The sequence below is a fragment of the Lagenorhynchus albirostris genome, chromosome 14 (genome assembly GCF_949774975.1).
Source record: "Lagenorhynchus albirostris chromosome 14, mLagAlb1.1, whole genome shotgun sequence".
Classification (NCBI taxonomy): domain Eukaryota; kingdom Metazoa; phylum Chordata; class Mammalia; order Artiodactyla; family Delphinidae; genus Lagenorhynchus; species Lagenorhynchus albirostris.
The window spans coordinates 48235785-48249066 of record NC_083108.1 but is presented as its reverse complement, the minus strand read 5'-3'; the positions used below and the strand labels follow the sequence as shown (position 1 = coordinate 48249066).

The following is a 13282-nucleotide window of genomic DNA, read 5'->3' as shown; positions in this document are numbered from 1 at the left end:
ATTCTAGAAAGAGCCGCCCTAATTTTCTTGCCCTTTAAAAAACAAGTCATGGGGCTTCCCTGGTCGTGCAGTGGTTAAGAATCCGCCTGCCAATGCAGGGGACACGGGTTCGAGCCCTGGTCCAGGAAGATCCTACATGCCGCGGAGCAACTAAGCCTGTGTGCCACAACTACTGAGCCTGCGCTCTAGAGCCCACGAGCCACAACTACTGAAGCCCACACGCCACAACTACTGAAGCCCACACGCCACAACTACTGAAGCCCGCACGCCCTAGAGCCAGCCCGTGCTCCACAACAAGAGAAGCCACCACAATGAGAAGCCCGCGCACTGCAACGAAGAGTAGGCCCTGCTCGCCGAAACTAGAGAAAAGCCTGCACGCAGCAAAAAAGACCCAACACAGCCAAAAATAAATTCATAAAAATAAATAAATAACAAGTCATCCATTTTCCACATTCCCAGCTTTCTCTGGGTAATGGAAATGAAAAATTATTTGTTCAAAAGGTTCAAATTTCAATTTGTATAACATTTTCTAATATGATTTAGTTTTCAGAAACAGTTTCGTATGTCTTTGTCATTCTTTCCAAATAAATTGCCTCTAAAAATATTTAACAATTAGAGTGAGCTTAGATTTGTTTGGTAAGTCCCAAGTGGTCCTATTAATCACTGCAGCAGCACTAAAAACCCTAAGACACAAAAAATGCTTCAGATGAGGCTAATTCCTTGAAGACTGATATAGTAAATGCCCACTAGGCCAGATTTTCTAGAATATTACATATATTACTTTGCTTTGGGGACTTTTCCCTAATTAGAAAAATTAGAAGTCTACTTTAAATGATCAAGATATGTGTGTTTCAGACTTTGGTAACCAAGCTGGAAATACTTTAAGGAACCACTGTTTGATCAAAGTCACAGAATTTTTGTCTAATATGAAGTATATAATTTTACTCCTTTTGGTCTCAAAAGTCCACGTAGTAAAAGCACTTTTGTAGTCAGGCTTAGTATAATCAAGCACTTCAGAAAATCAGGCAAATCAAAATCAAGGTAACCAAAAAAAAATTCTAAAAATTAACGAAGCCTCAGGCCTGTGCCACAGGATTTCTTCCATACAAAGTGGACAACTGGAAAGTCAAGTGCAAAGAGACTGTGCAGAACAGTAGATTCAATAGCAAAGAATGTATTTTTGTTCACACACAAGCCAAGTGCTCTAAAGGCCATGTCTGCAAAGCCTCCCTTCGGGGAGCACTTCTTGGAGAGAGTTGCAACATGGCACGAAAGATGAGCACCTCGGATCTGAAGGTCTGATACTAGGGATCAGAGTTTCTCTCAACATCTAGTCTCTTAATTTCCAGCACTCATGTCTGCTGCCATCAGTGTACCCCCCTCCACATACAAAAAAGTCCATGCTGTCTTTTCAAAGTCTTATTAAACATTTTAGGCAAGCAGAGGCAAAAGAAAAGGAGGGAGGGGGGTGAGGAGATGTCTTTGTTCTTTGTTACCCTTTAGTCAATGTTTCTGAGTCTACAGAGTCCATGGGTCTATATCAGTAAAATAACATTAGATAAAATATTAATTCTGCACGATGCTTGCATTGGGGGAAGAGATGACGTCATCAAATTTTTTTGGCCTCACCACCCACCTTCTCTTCAAATCCTGTGTCTATCGCCAGTCCCCCCACTTTCTCCCCACATAACCCCACTTATTAAGGTCTCTGGGCTCCTCTAGGAAAACAGGGCAGGATCACAAGCAGCCACTTCCATATGCAGGAACCACAGTTTAAAGCCTGAAAAATCCCAAAGCTGGAACTCTCTTCAAATGAGTGGTGTCAACAGGAAAGCCAGCTTTTAGTGTGGAAGAATTGGGGACAGGTTACACAATAAGGTTCTGGGTTTGATTTCTGAGGGCTGGTTTCAGCTCTACCTGGCAGAACATGCTCCTTTACAAACTGCCCCATCCCCGCCCCGACACAAACGGAACCACGCTGTTCAAAAAGCACGTGATCAGCCAGGAGTAGACCCAGTGAATGCCACCTCTCACCACTACTGGAAAAAGACTCCAAGCACATATTCATTTGGACAAAGGGTCAGTAGGGTCATTTTTAAGGTCTGTATATTCATATAAGAACTACTGGTGCTAAGAGACAGCAGTGGAAGCGAGCACGTGTAAGGCTCCAAAGTGGAGCTCACAAACGTAGCTTCTGGTTTTTATTTTCAGGCTAACACAGAGCTGTCTAAAGCTCCTTACTTTCTGCACGTAGGACTTTACCTGACAGTAATACTTTTCTCTTACTTTGCACACTTGAAAATGTGGCCAGAAAAATAAAGGAGTTAATAATCAGAAATAGGGAATCCCCTGGTGGTCCAGTGGTTAGGACTTGGGGCTCTCACTGCCGTGGGCCCGGGATTCAATTCCCTGGTTGGGGAACTAAAATCCCGCAAGCTGTGCGCTGTGGCCAACAAAACAAAACAAATTAGAAATACAGTACAAAGTGGGTTTTCCGCAGAAGAGACTAGAAACAATGATTAAAATCTATCAAATCTTTTCAGAAGGGATTGCAGGAAGGCAATGTGCTTTTGGTTTTTGTGGTTCTTTCTAATCATGGTCTGCGGCATACTTGTCCTTGAGCGAGTCTCTTAAATGAAATACACCAGCATTTGGTTTCTTCACATACAACGAGGGGACTTCCAGACTAATGGCTTTCCAGTGGTTTCCCAGTTCCTGCGTGTGTGTGGGTGGGAGAAGGCGAGCCCTACCGCTCAGCTCCCACCCGAGCAGCCTGGTGGCCATGTGTTCTATATTTGTAGATTATTTATGTGTTCGTTGGCAAAAAAGATTTTGATGCTAACAAAAAAGTCCAAAAACCACTGGACTAGATGCTATCTAAGGTCATTTCTAGTTCTAATAACCGTGTAAGACGCAAAAGGGCTACCAAAAAATATCTACTAAACGGCTTGTGAAATTATGCCCATATTGGCTCTGAAATTTATTTAATAACTTGGAATAATGGGACAACAGTTTCTATTACATAATATAAATGTAGAAAATGTTTTTATTCTATTCCTATTTACAAGAGATTCTATTACTCAATACAAGTGACTAAGTAACTCCTGATTCTTAAAAAGAACAAACTTTCAAAACTCGCAAATTTTATTGCCCAGTTTCTGTTGCTGAATGGAATCCAAGATGTCACTTTAACAAATCGTATTTCCAGGACATGTCAAGTCCCTTGTGTTTGGAAGAGTAAAGGCATTGTCTAAATATCCGTGATACATGATATATGTAATAAGCTAATGGCCCTGTAATTTACTCATATATAAGCAAATGGCTCTGAACCTATTTCATGCCAAAATCTGTAACTCTGCCTTCCCTCTTAAAAATAGAAGGGACAGTGTTCTGCTGGATAAGAAGGAAAGATAGTCTGCGTAACTGACACTTACCTGTGGTAATTGTGTAGGAACATTTTAACCTTACCTTCCAAACAGTCCTTTTTCTTTGCACACATGCGGCCCTTTCAGCTTGAACTTAGCCAGTGGAAAATACTTGACAACTCGCAGGGCACAGTGAGCCAGGCTCTGCAGTCCCCCGTTTGCCAGCCCCCCCAACCCCGCCCCCCCCCACCCCAAGCTCCTCATCGCACCTCGTCTTCCAGTCCTCCTCCAATTTGGACCTGTTCTTGCGGGCCGCTCTTTGTTTCTCCTCAAGTCGCTTTTTTTCTTCACTAGCTTGATCTAGAATCAGCACAGCAGTGAAAACCGTTACTCTACACGTAGAGACTGCCCGGCACAGCACTCAGCACCATCACTTGACGGAGTCAGGTATCAGCACATCTCCATCTTATCAGAACATGAACACCACGAAATTTATCCTGTCAAAATCTTAACATATCCCCAGGATCGCACTCAACACCCAGTCCTCTCCTACAGCTTTTGCCCTTAACCACCTCTTCATTTACCCAAGGCGCCGGCTTACTCTTAAGGCCAAAAAAAAATCATGTTAAAATGCTTCAGTGAAAACTTGGGTGGAAAAACTGAATACACGTGAAAATTTTCTAAATTCTTAGTGAGACCTCACAGAGCTCCTCCAGATTCCATTCGTAAGAAATTCAAACCGTTTTCCAAAGCGCTGTCGCACTGTCTCACGGATAATTCACAGGGAGGGTCAGCGTTTAGTTAGAGCAGGTTTCTCAGCCCCTCAGCCCTGCTGACACGCTGCACCCCGTGATTCTTCGTAGGGGGCTGTCCTGGGCACGGCAGGACGTTAGCAGCACCCAGGCCCCCACCCACTAGATGCCAGCAGCAGTTCCCCAGATGTTTCAGCCAAAGTCTCTAGACTCGGCCACACGTCCCCTGGAGGAAAAACTGCCCCCATTCTGAGAACCACTGAATAAGAAGAAATTTAACAGCACAAAATAAAATGTCAGAATTAACCAAGACCAAGCACTTCTTTGAGGCTCACAAGGTGCTGTTTCAATTCTGAAATATGTAGTGAAATAACTAGTCAGAGTGTAGTTAAAAGTTGATAAATGTGATATTATTGTCCCAAATTCTCCTCTGATATGTTAGATATGCCTCTGGCCATATGTATTACATTAAATTAGGGAGTATCACTGAGACAATGAAATATGAGCTGCTGAGGTCCACCTCAGATTCCCAAATTTTAAACCAAAGTTTCTGAATTTAAATTGAATTTTAAATAAAAAAAAATCTCTAGAGACTTCCCTGGTGGCGCAGTGGTTAAGCCTTCACCCTCTCAATGCAAGGGGCCCGGGTTCCACCCCTGGTCGGGGAACTACATCCCACCTGCCGCAACCAAGGAGCCCACATGCTGCAACTAAGACCCGGAGCAACCAAATAAATAAATAAATACTTTAAAAAAAAGTCTCTAAGAGAGACTAAAGATGGTTGTGCTAACATAGTAAAGTGCTGACAGTAACCAGGAGTAAAACAAACCACCCTCCTCAAAGAAATCAATCTTCACTGGTGCCGCCATCAGGTGCTGGTTACCTATTTCCCCATTTTCCATGGCTCTGATGTCAGGACGTAGCCTGCAGTCTGTCTTAGGTATCACACCCTCCATTTCCTTGTCTACTTCATTCAAAACCATTGCAAAGCTAGTAAAATTATACATCTGAAAAGAAGAAAATGTTCAAATTAACATATACCGGGGCATAACGCAGAATGAAACCCTGAAGGCAGAAACAGTTGACCATGACCCCCTGTTCTGTGGCGACAACAGCCTTTCTCAGACCACACATCTCAGTGTTTTCACCCAAGTCTGTGCCACCTGTGGGCATCTGTCTCAAAGAAAGCCCCCCAGCAGGCCTCCCAGCATGAATATCTTCCACCACCATCACCTCGAAGGAGAGATACAAGCAAACCCAACATTCTCTGTTCTTCACTTAAATCCTTACTTGCTAGATCTGGCTGCACCACCTTGCATTTAACGACAGCCAGTCTTGCCCCTCAGTAATTGTTAAGGAAGCCCCCCAAAGCCTCACGCCAAGGCGTCCTGGCCAGCCAGACACCAGGAGGCCTGGGCGGCACGAATGCCCCGTCCCGGGTTAGAAGCCACAGAGGGACGACTTAGGAGCTTTTGATGACTACCCGCCTCCTCCTGGTCCCGCCTGGGCCGGGGGAGAAGCACCGTCAGAGCCCAGTAAACAGGAGGCCGCACTCAGCACGCCCAGCCTCACCTGGGTCGAATTGGGAGGCCGCGGGGCTATTCGCCACAGGAGAACGCTCCCAGGAATGACAAACACGCTCTCGGAATCTGGCATTGGCATTTCGTCTGACTCCTCAGAAGCGCTCATCTAGAAGAACCAACAGATGAACAAAACAAATGTTTTCAAAAGAATATACTTACAAATTGTAAAATAAACACCGCTGACTGCACAGCATTAGGATGTAACTGTACGAGGGCCGGGGCACCATGACTTTTTCGTTCTCACATCCTCACCTTTCAACACAGGCCAGGGAGCCAATAAATGCAGGCCTAGTGAGTAAGCGCTGTGAGCCTCATGAGCCTTACGTGTTGTCTCATTTAGGGTTCTGTGCATTCAAGCCATTAGCATCACCATCATCATGCCTTTACTATCATGTTGTAATATTTTTAAAGTTTTTTTTTAAAGCCAAAATAACTCACTTAAGTATTGACTGGAACATGAGAGCAAGAAAATGAGAGCAAGAAAAGATTAAATTCTTGGAGCATTTAACTAAATTTATCAACAACACAAACCAGTAGGGATCCTGAAAGCATTCTATAAAAAGAGGATTTAAAACGATGTAAGGCTAGGGGCTTCCCTGGTGGCTCACTGGTTAAGAATCCGCCTGCCAATGCAGGGCACACGGGTTTGAGCCCTGGTCCGGGAAGATCCCACATGCCGCGGAGCAACTAAGCCCATGCACCACAACTACTGAGCCTGCGCTCTAAAGCCTGCGAGCGACAACTACTGAGCCCGAGTGCCACAACTACTGAAGCTGATACTACACAACAAGAGAAGCCACCACAATGAGGAGCCCACACACAGCAACAAAGACCCAACACAGCCAAAAATAAATAAATAAATTTATAGTCAATCAATCAATCAATCAAAAAGATGTAAGGCTAAAAAAGAAACTAACATTTCCTCTGGTTGCACGCCCCCCCCCCACACCCAACCTGGCAGAGCTGCTAGCAGCTCTCTGTATATTTAGTCCTTATGTAATAAACTCAAAGTTTTTTTAATAATTTTTAAAAAATATTTATTTTTAATTTATTTATTTCTGGCTGTGTTGGGTCTTCATTGCTGCACGCGGGCTTTTTCTAGTTGCGGCGAGCAGGGGCTACTCTTTGTTGCAGTGCGCGGGCTTCTCATTGTGGTGGCTTCTCTTGTTGCAGGGCACAGGCTCTAGATGTGCAGGCTTCAGTAGTTGTGGCTCGTGGGCTCAGTAGTTGTGGCTCACGGGCTCTAGAGCGCAGGCTCAGTAGTTGTGGTGCACAGGCTTAGTTGTTCTGCGGCATGTGGGATCTTCCCAGACCAGGGTTCGATCCCGTGTCCCCTGCATTGGCAGGCGGATTCTTAACCACTGTGCCACCAGGGAAGCCCACCCATAAAATTTTATATATAAAGAATTTAAGCCTTTGGAAGGCTAAGTCATATTCCCAATGTCACAGTTACCAAATCTAGAACTACTGGCTGAGATATTCAACTTTAAAAACAGCAGCAGGGAAGGGACAACACTGGTGACAAGCTCCCCCAAGGCATTTAAATACGCTCGGGAACATCAGAAATCCACGGTGGCCGATGCCCACGGGAGGCAAGAGTAGACACAGGGTGAGCATGAGGCTGACTTCTCTCTCCAAGGGGCAAGGCCGTTTTTCTACAAAGATTGACCGGGGATTTTCGGGACATGAGGGAGATTTTCTGGAATTTCGCCAAGGCCCTCCTCTGCCACCTCCCACCTCTGTAAAAGGAGGACGAGGCCATGTCTTCGCCAAGCTGCCTTGTGCTGGCTGAGCCACCGCCCAGGAGTTCGGGTTGGGGCCTGGTATCCTGGAGCATTCCCTCTCCAGCCCCGTCAGTCTTGGGGTCACTGCAGAGAAGCGTCAGTGCAACCCCCGGAAGGAAGGAGAAGCAGTGGAGACCCAGGTGGAGAAGGAAAGTGGACTGTGCCCAGAGATGGAGGCAGAGGGAGGGGAGAAGGGCCCAGCCAGGGAAACACCACTGCCGTCAACTGCACCAGCTGCTCTGCCTCCGGGACCCCGGTAACCGGTTTACAAAGAAAGCCACTCAGACATACACCTTCTGTTTTTGAGGAAGGTTAGGGGCTTCCTAAACTCTTGCATGTGTAAGAGTCACCTGAAGGGTCCCAGAGAGCTCGACACGGTGGGGCGAGGGGAGCCGGAAGCTCTGAGATGGTGCTTCGGTGGCCGGTGTGATGCTCAGAGCAGACGGGGGGCCTGAGCTGTCCTCACCAGGAACCCCTGACCTCCGTCAACTCATCTGACATGTGGGTGCTATTGCTGTACCCATTTTATAAATGAAGGTGCTGAGGCGGAGAGAGGGTGGGAATCTGCCCGAGACTGAACCACTCAGAAGTGGGAGAAGCGGGATTCTAAGCAGAGCTCGTGCTCTGAATCGTGATGTCCGTTACTGGAAAGGCATCAGTCCTCCAACGCTTCCTGTCCAAATAGGTGCAAGCTCTCTTTAGCTCAGTCTGCTGAGAGGTCCAGCCTCCCGGGGCCCTGTGACGAAAACCTGTGGCCTCACACGGGGAGAGTCTAACGTTAAACTGTCCCGTTAGGAGAACGCTTAGTAAGAGGAGGACAGCCGTCCAGGAATGAATCCCTTAACTGCGATGCTCTCAGCTTCAGGGATCTCGGATACAAAAGGGCAACACAACTGCTGCAAGCATGAAAACGTATGTGATCATTCTGGGTGAAATTTCAAATATTCAAATGATCTCAACTGCTAATGCACATAAACAGAAAGGAGGACAAGGACATTGGTCTAAGATGAACTCCAACTTTCCAAAGCAATGTTGAGTTCTATGCCGCGTGTATAACTGCATGGTACACACCCGTACTCCACGGGAGATTATGTCAAACATTCGCTACCAAGGCGGATAACTGGTACATTAAGAAGGTTCAAGGAGAAAAATTACATGCATTAGCACCAAGCATAAGAGGTCACACTGTGACCCGCTAACAGGCCACCTCCAAAAGGATTAGTACAAATTTAAAGAGTCCCGTGATTCCTTCGATGCCACCTTCCGGGACGTTCACCTGTTTGCTGTTCTTCTTCTCTTCAGTGTTTTTCTTATCATTTTTTTTGTAAGCATCAAATGTGGCAGGGTCAACACTGTACAAACATTCTGTCCACTTCCCATAGAGGGCACAGAGCTTCTTTTTGCTGTCAAGAGAAACCGATGTTTAGCCAGCAATTAAACCAGCATTTTGCTGTAACTGAATATTACTATAAAGATGCTTACAAATCAGATTCTTTAAAGAAATAAATATTTCCTTGCAGAAGAAAGAGTTTTTCAATTTACTGAAATGCTTGTTTCCTAGATAATGGCAGATTTTAATAACACTTTATTTAGTGAACGCCACCTATACCAGTCAGCATTTAAAATGGAAACTTTACCTTTTATCTTGAATGTAGCCTTCAACTTTGTGTAACTCCTTACCAAAAAGGCCGCATGGCTTAAAATTCAACACACATTTGTCCGCAGTCCTGTAAAGGAGATAGTGAGCTCAGGTTACCATTCAACACAGAAGCCACTAGAGAGAACAGTGACTGTGAAAACCTTTCTCATAGCAGCTGCTGCTTACTGACTTCCTAACGCATGCCGGGCTCCACACAGAGAGCATCATAATTAACCCATAATCAGTACTGGACCCACCACGGAGAAAATGTAAAGCAAGGTTCATGAAAAATAAGGGACTTGTTGTTATGGAATGAATGTTTGCCCACCAAATTCATGTAGTGAAGCCCTAGTCGCCCACGCGAGGGTATTTAGGGGTAATTAGGTCATAAGGGTGGAACCCTCATGAATGGGATCAGTGTTCTTCTAAGAAGAGATACGGGGAGACGATCGTTCCCTCTGCCATACAACGATTTGAGAAAATGGCCAACTTCAAACCAGGAAGAGGGCCTTCACCTAGCATTAAATCTGCCAGCACCCTGACCGGGACTTCCCAGCCTCCAGAACCATGAGAAATAAACGTCTGCTGTTGAAGCCACTCGGCCCATGGTGCTCTGTTACAACAGCCCGAGCCAACTAGGACACTGGCCTAAGGTCACAGAGTAGGATTTGAACCCAACTCTTCTCAACTTTCGTGTTTCTCCTGCCACCCATCCCCACGTGAACAATGCAAACTAATCAGGATCAGCAAAATGAGCTGAAGGAGGCGGGAATGAACATTCCCCAAGGCTGCAGAAGCTCTGAGTTCCCCAGTCTCCCTTCATCAGAAACTTTAACATAAAATCTGTTCATTAAATAGATGGGCTTTATTTACTCCAGAGCTATACTGCCTGGTTCTTAAATCATCATCAGGCTGTACTAGAACGTTTTTAAAAAGACTACTGGCACCCTCTGATGACGACTGAAGGGACAGGGGAGGAGGACGAAGCATCTCACTTGTGGTTTGTGATCTCCACATTGCCGTACTGCTCAATCCAGAGCTTCCCCACAATGATGTTATGTACACAGCAGGTAGGATTTGTCCACGTATATGCTTCATTGTGTCTGGAGAGCAAAAAGAAAACCAAAGCCCAGAAAAATAAGTGAGAAGTGTTACTCTGTTTAAAAAGTGCATTTGCCTCAAATGCTATTACTCAGGATAACACATCACACTGCTGGAGATGACTAAACTCTAAGACCGTAAAAACTCCGCTGGTGTTAATCACAGTAAAATAGGTATCATCTGACTCCTCTTATTGTTTCTTAAAAGGATACAGAAGCTTAAGGAAAAAATTCTATCTTTCTACCAAACTCCAAATTAAACTATGTACATAATCATCTTAAGCATTCAAAAGTCTGGTGAAAACATAATTAACAAAATTAAATTAGAAGTAGAAAACAGTCTATTTAGTACTTTCTAGTTCACCAAAGGGAAAAACTTGTGTATGTGAATAAGCTCCAATTTTACACATCCTTTGCTTTTGAAAACATTCGTTTTACATCTTCGTACATTTATGTCTAAATTTATTTTTAATTTACAAACAGTAAAATTCACTTTTCTTGGTGTATCTAGTTCTGTGAGTTTTAGTGCATGTGTAGATCTTTGTAACTACAACTATAATCACAATATAGAACAATTCCATCACACCATCCACAAATTCGTTCATGCTGCCCCTCTATGGTCAAACCCTCCCCCAACCATAGTCCCTAAACAACTCATTTGTTCTCCATTGCAATAGTTTTGCCTTCTCCAGAATGTCATATAGGTGGGATAATACACCATGTAACCTTTCAAAATTAGTTTCTTCATTTGTATAATCCATTTTAAATTCTACTTATCAATAATTTGCTCTCTCTTGTTTCTGAGTAGTATTCTACTGTATGGATGTATCACAGTTTAACCATTTACTTACTGACGCATGCTGCGTTGCTTGGTGATTACAATTAATAGTACTATAAACATTTGGGCACAGGTCTTTGTGAAAATGTTAAGTCTTTATTTCTCCAGAGTAAACACCTAGGAGTGGACTGCTGAGTCATCTGATTAACATAGGATTAACTCTGTAACCCTATGTTATCTGGTTAACATAGGGTTAACTCTGTTCTCCAGAGTGGCTCTGCCATTTTAGATTCCCCCCAGCAATATAGGAGATTTCTGGTTGCTGTACATCCTTGCCAACAGTTGGCACTGTCAGTTCTAAAAATTATTTTGATTTTGGACATTCTAATAGGTGTGTAGTGGTATCTCACTATGATTATGTATTTCTTTAATGACTAATGCTGTTGAGCATGTTTTTGTGTGCTCACTTGTCATCCATATATCTCTTTGGTGAAGTGTCTGTTCACATCTTTTGCCCATTTTCTTATTGGGTTGTTTGTTTTCTTATTGTTTTGAGAATTCTTTACACATTCTAGATACAAGTCCTTTGTTGATAAATGATTTGCAAATAATGTTTATCTATCTATGGCTCCTCTCCATTCTCTGAAGAGTGTTTGTCACTGAGCAAGAGTTTTTCATTTTGATAAAACCTAATCTATCAATTTTGTCTTTTCTAGACTGTGCCTTGGTATTATATCCGTAAGATGTCATTGCCTAATCCAAGGTCATAAAGGTTTTCTCCTGTTTTCTTCCAAAAGCTTATAATTGTATATTAGATTTTAGCCTATGGTCTATTTTGAGTTCATTTTTGTTTAAGCTGTGAGATGTAAGTTGAGGTTCATTTTTTTTTAACATACGTACTTCCAACTGTTCCCACACCATTTGTGGAGAGGACTATCCTTCACTGAATTGGGTTTTTACCTTTGTCAAAAATCAATTGACCATGTTTCTGTGGGTCAGTTTTTGGACTCTATTCTCTGTTCCCTTGATGTATGTGTCTATCCTTTTGTCAATACAACATTGTCTTGATTACAAGAGCTTTACTGTTAAGTCTTAAAATTAGGAAGTGGGAGTCCATCAATTCTGTTCTTCCTTTTCAAAACTGTTTTGGCTGTAGTGTTTCATTTGCCCTTCCATATAAATTTTAGGATCAACTTCTCTTTATGTATCAAAAATCATCCTGGGACTTTTAAATTTAGATTGTGTTAATATAGATTGCTTATAGATCAATTATGGGAAAACTAACACCTGAATTATATTAAGGATTCCAAGTATGGTGAGACATAGTATGACTCTCCATTACTCATAGTCTTTGATAACTGGAATCAGTGTTTTATAGTTTTCAGCATGTGGATCGAGAACATATTTTATTATGTTCATTCTGCTATCGAGCCTATCCAGTTATTATTTTTGTTATTGTATTTTTTCAGTACTAAAATTTCCAGAAATACTTTCATTTCTTTGCTCCAATGTCTTTCTATTCATTTTAAGAGTTCATCTTTATGTCATGGAGCATAGTTATAACAGCTGCTTTAAAGTCTTTGATACAGATTTCAATATCTGAGTCACCTTGGGATTAGAGCCTGTTTATTGTTTTTTCTTTCTCTTATCTTTCTCTCTCACACAAGGAGATCATAGAGTACTAGACTTTCTCTGACTTATTTCGCTTAGCATTATGTCCTTGAGGTCCATCCATGTTGTTGCAAGTGGCAAAATTTCATTCTTTTTTATGGCTGAGTAATATTTGTGTGTGTGTGTGTGTGTGTGTGTGTGTGTGTGTATATGTATGCCACAATTTCTTTGTCCATTCATCCAACGATAGACACTTGAGTTGTTTCCATATCTTGGCTGTTGTATGGAATATGTATAATATGTATAATAATGCTGCAATGACATGGGGGTGCAGATATCTTTTTGAGTTAGTGTTTTTGTTTTCTTTGGATAAATACTCAAAAGTGGAATTGCTGGATCATAGTAGCTCTACTTTGAATTTTTTGAGGAACCTCCAAACTGTTTTCCATAGCGGCTGCACCAATTTACATCCACCAACAGTGCACAAGGGTTCCCTTTCCTCCACATCCTCACCAACATTTATTTCTAGTCTTTTTGATACTAGCCTTTCTCACAGGTGGGAGGTGATACCCCACTGTGGTTTGATTTGCATTTCCTTGATGATTAATGATGTAGAGCATATTTTCATTTACCTGTTGACTATCTGTATGTCTTCTTTGAAAAATGTCTA

General features: G+C 43.0%; 1 protein-coding gene across 1 annotated transcript in view; it reads right to left on the bottom strand.

Moving 5' to 3' along the window:
* Positions 1-13282, bottom strand: part of OSBPL1A (oxysterol binding protein like 1A) — a 208454-nt gene that overhangs the window by 2705 nt on the left and 192467 nt on the right. The window contains exons 24-29 of the mRNA XM_060170508.1: positions 10119-10226; positions 9122-9211; positions 8761-8887; positions 5690-5806; positions 5001-5124; positions 3635-3725 (exon numbers count right to left, since the gene is read on the bottom strand). Coding sequence (XP_060026491.1) covers positions 3635-3725; positions 5001-5124; positions 5690-5806; positions 8761-8887; positions 9122-9211; positions 10119-10226 — 657 coding nt within the window. The remainder of the gene's footprint in view (positions 1-3634; positions 3726-5000; positions 5125-5689; positions 5807-8760; positions 8888-9121; positions 9212-10118; positions 10227-13282) is intronic.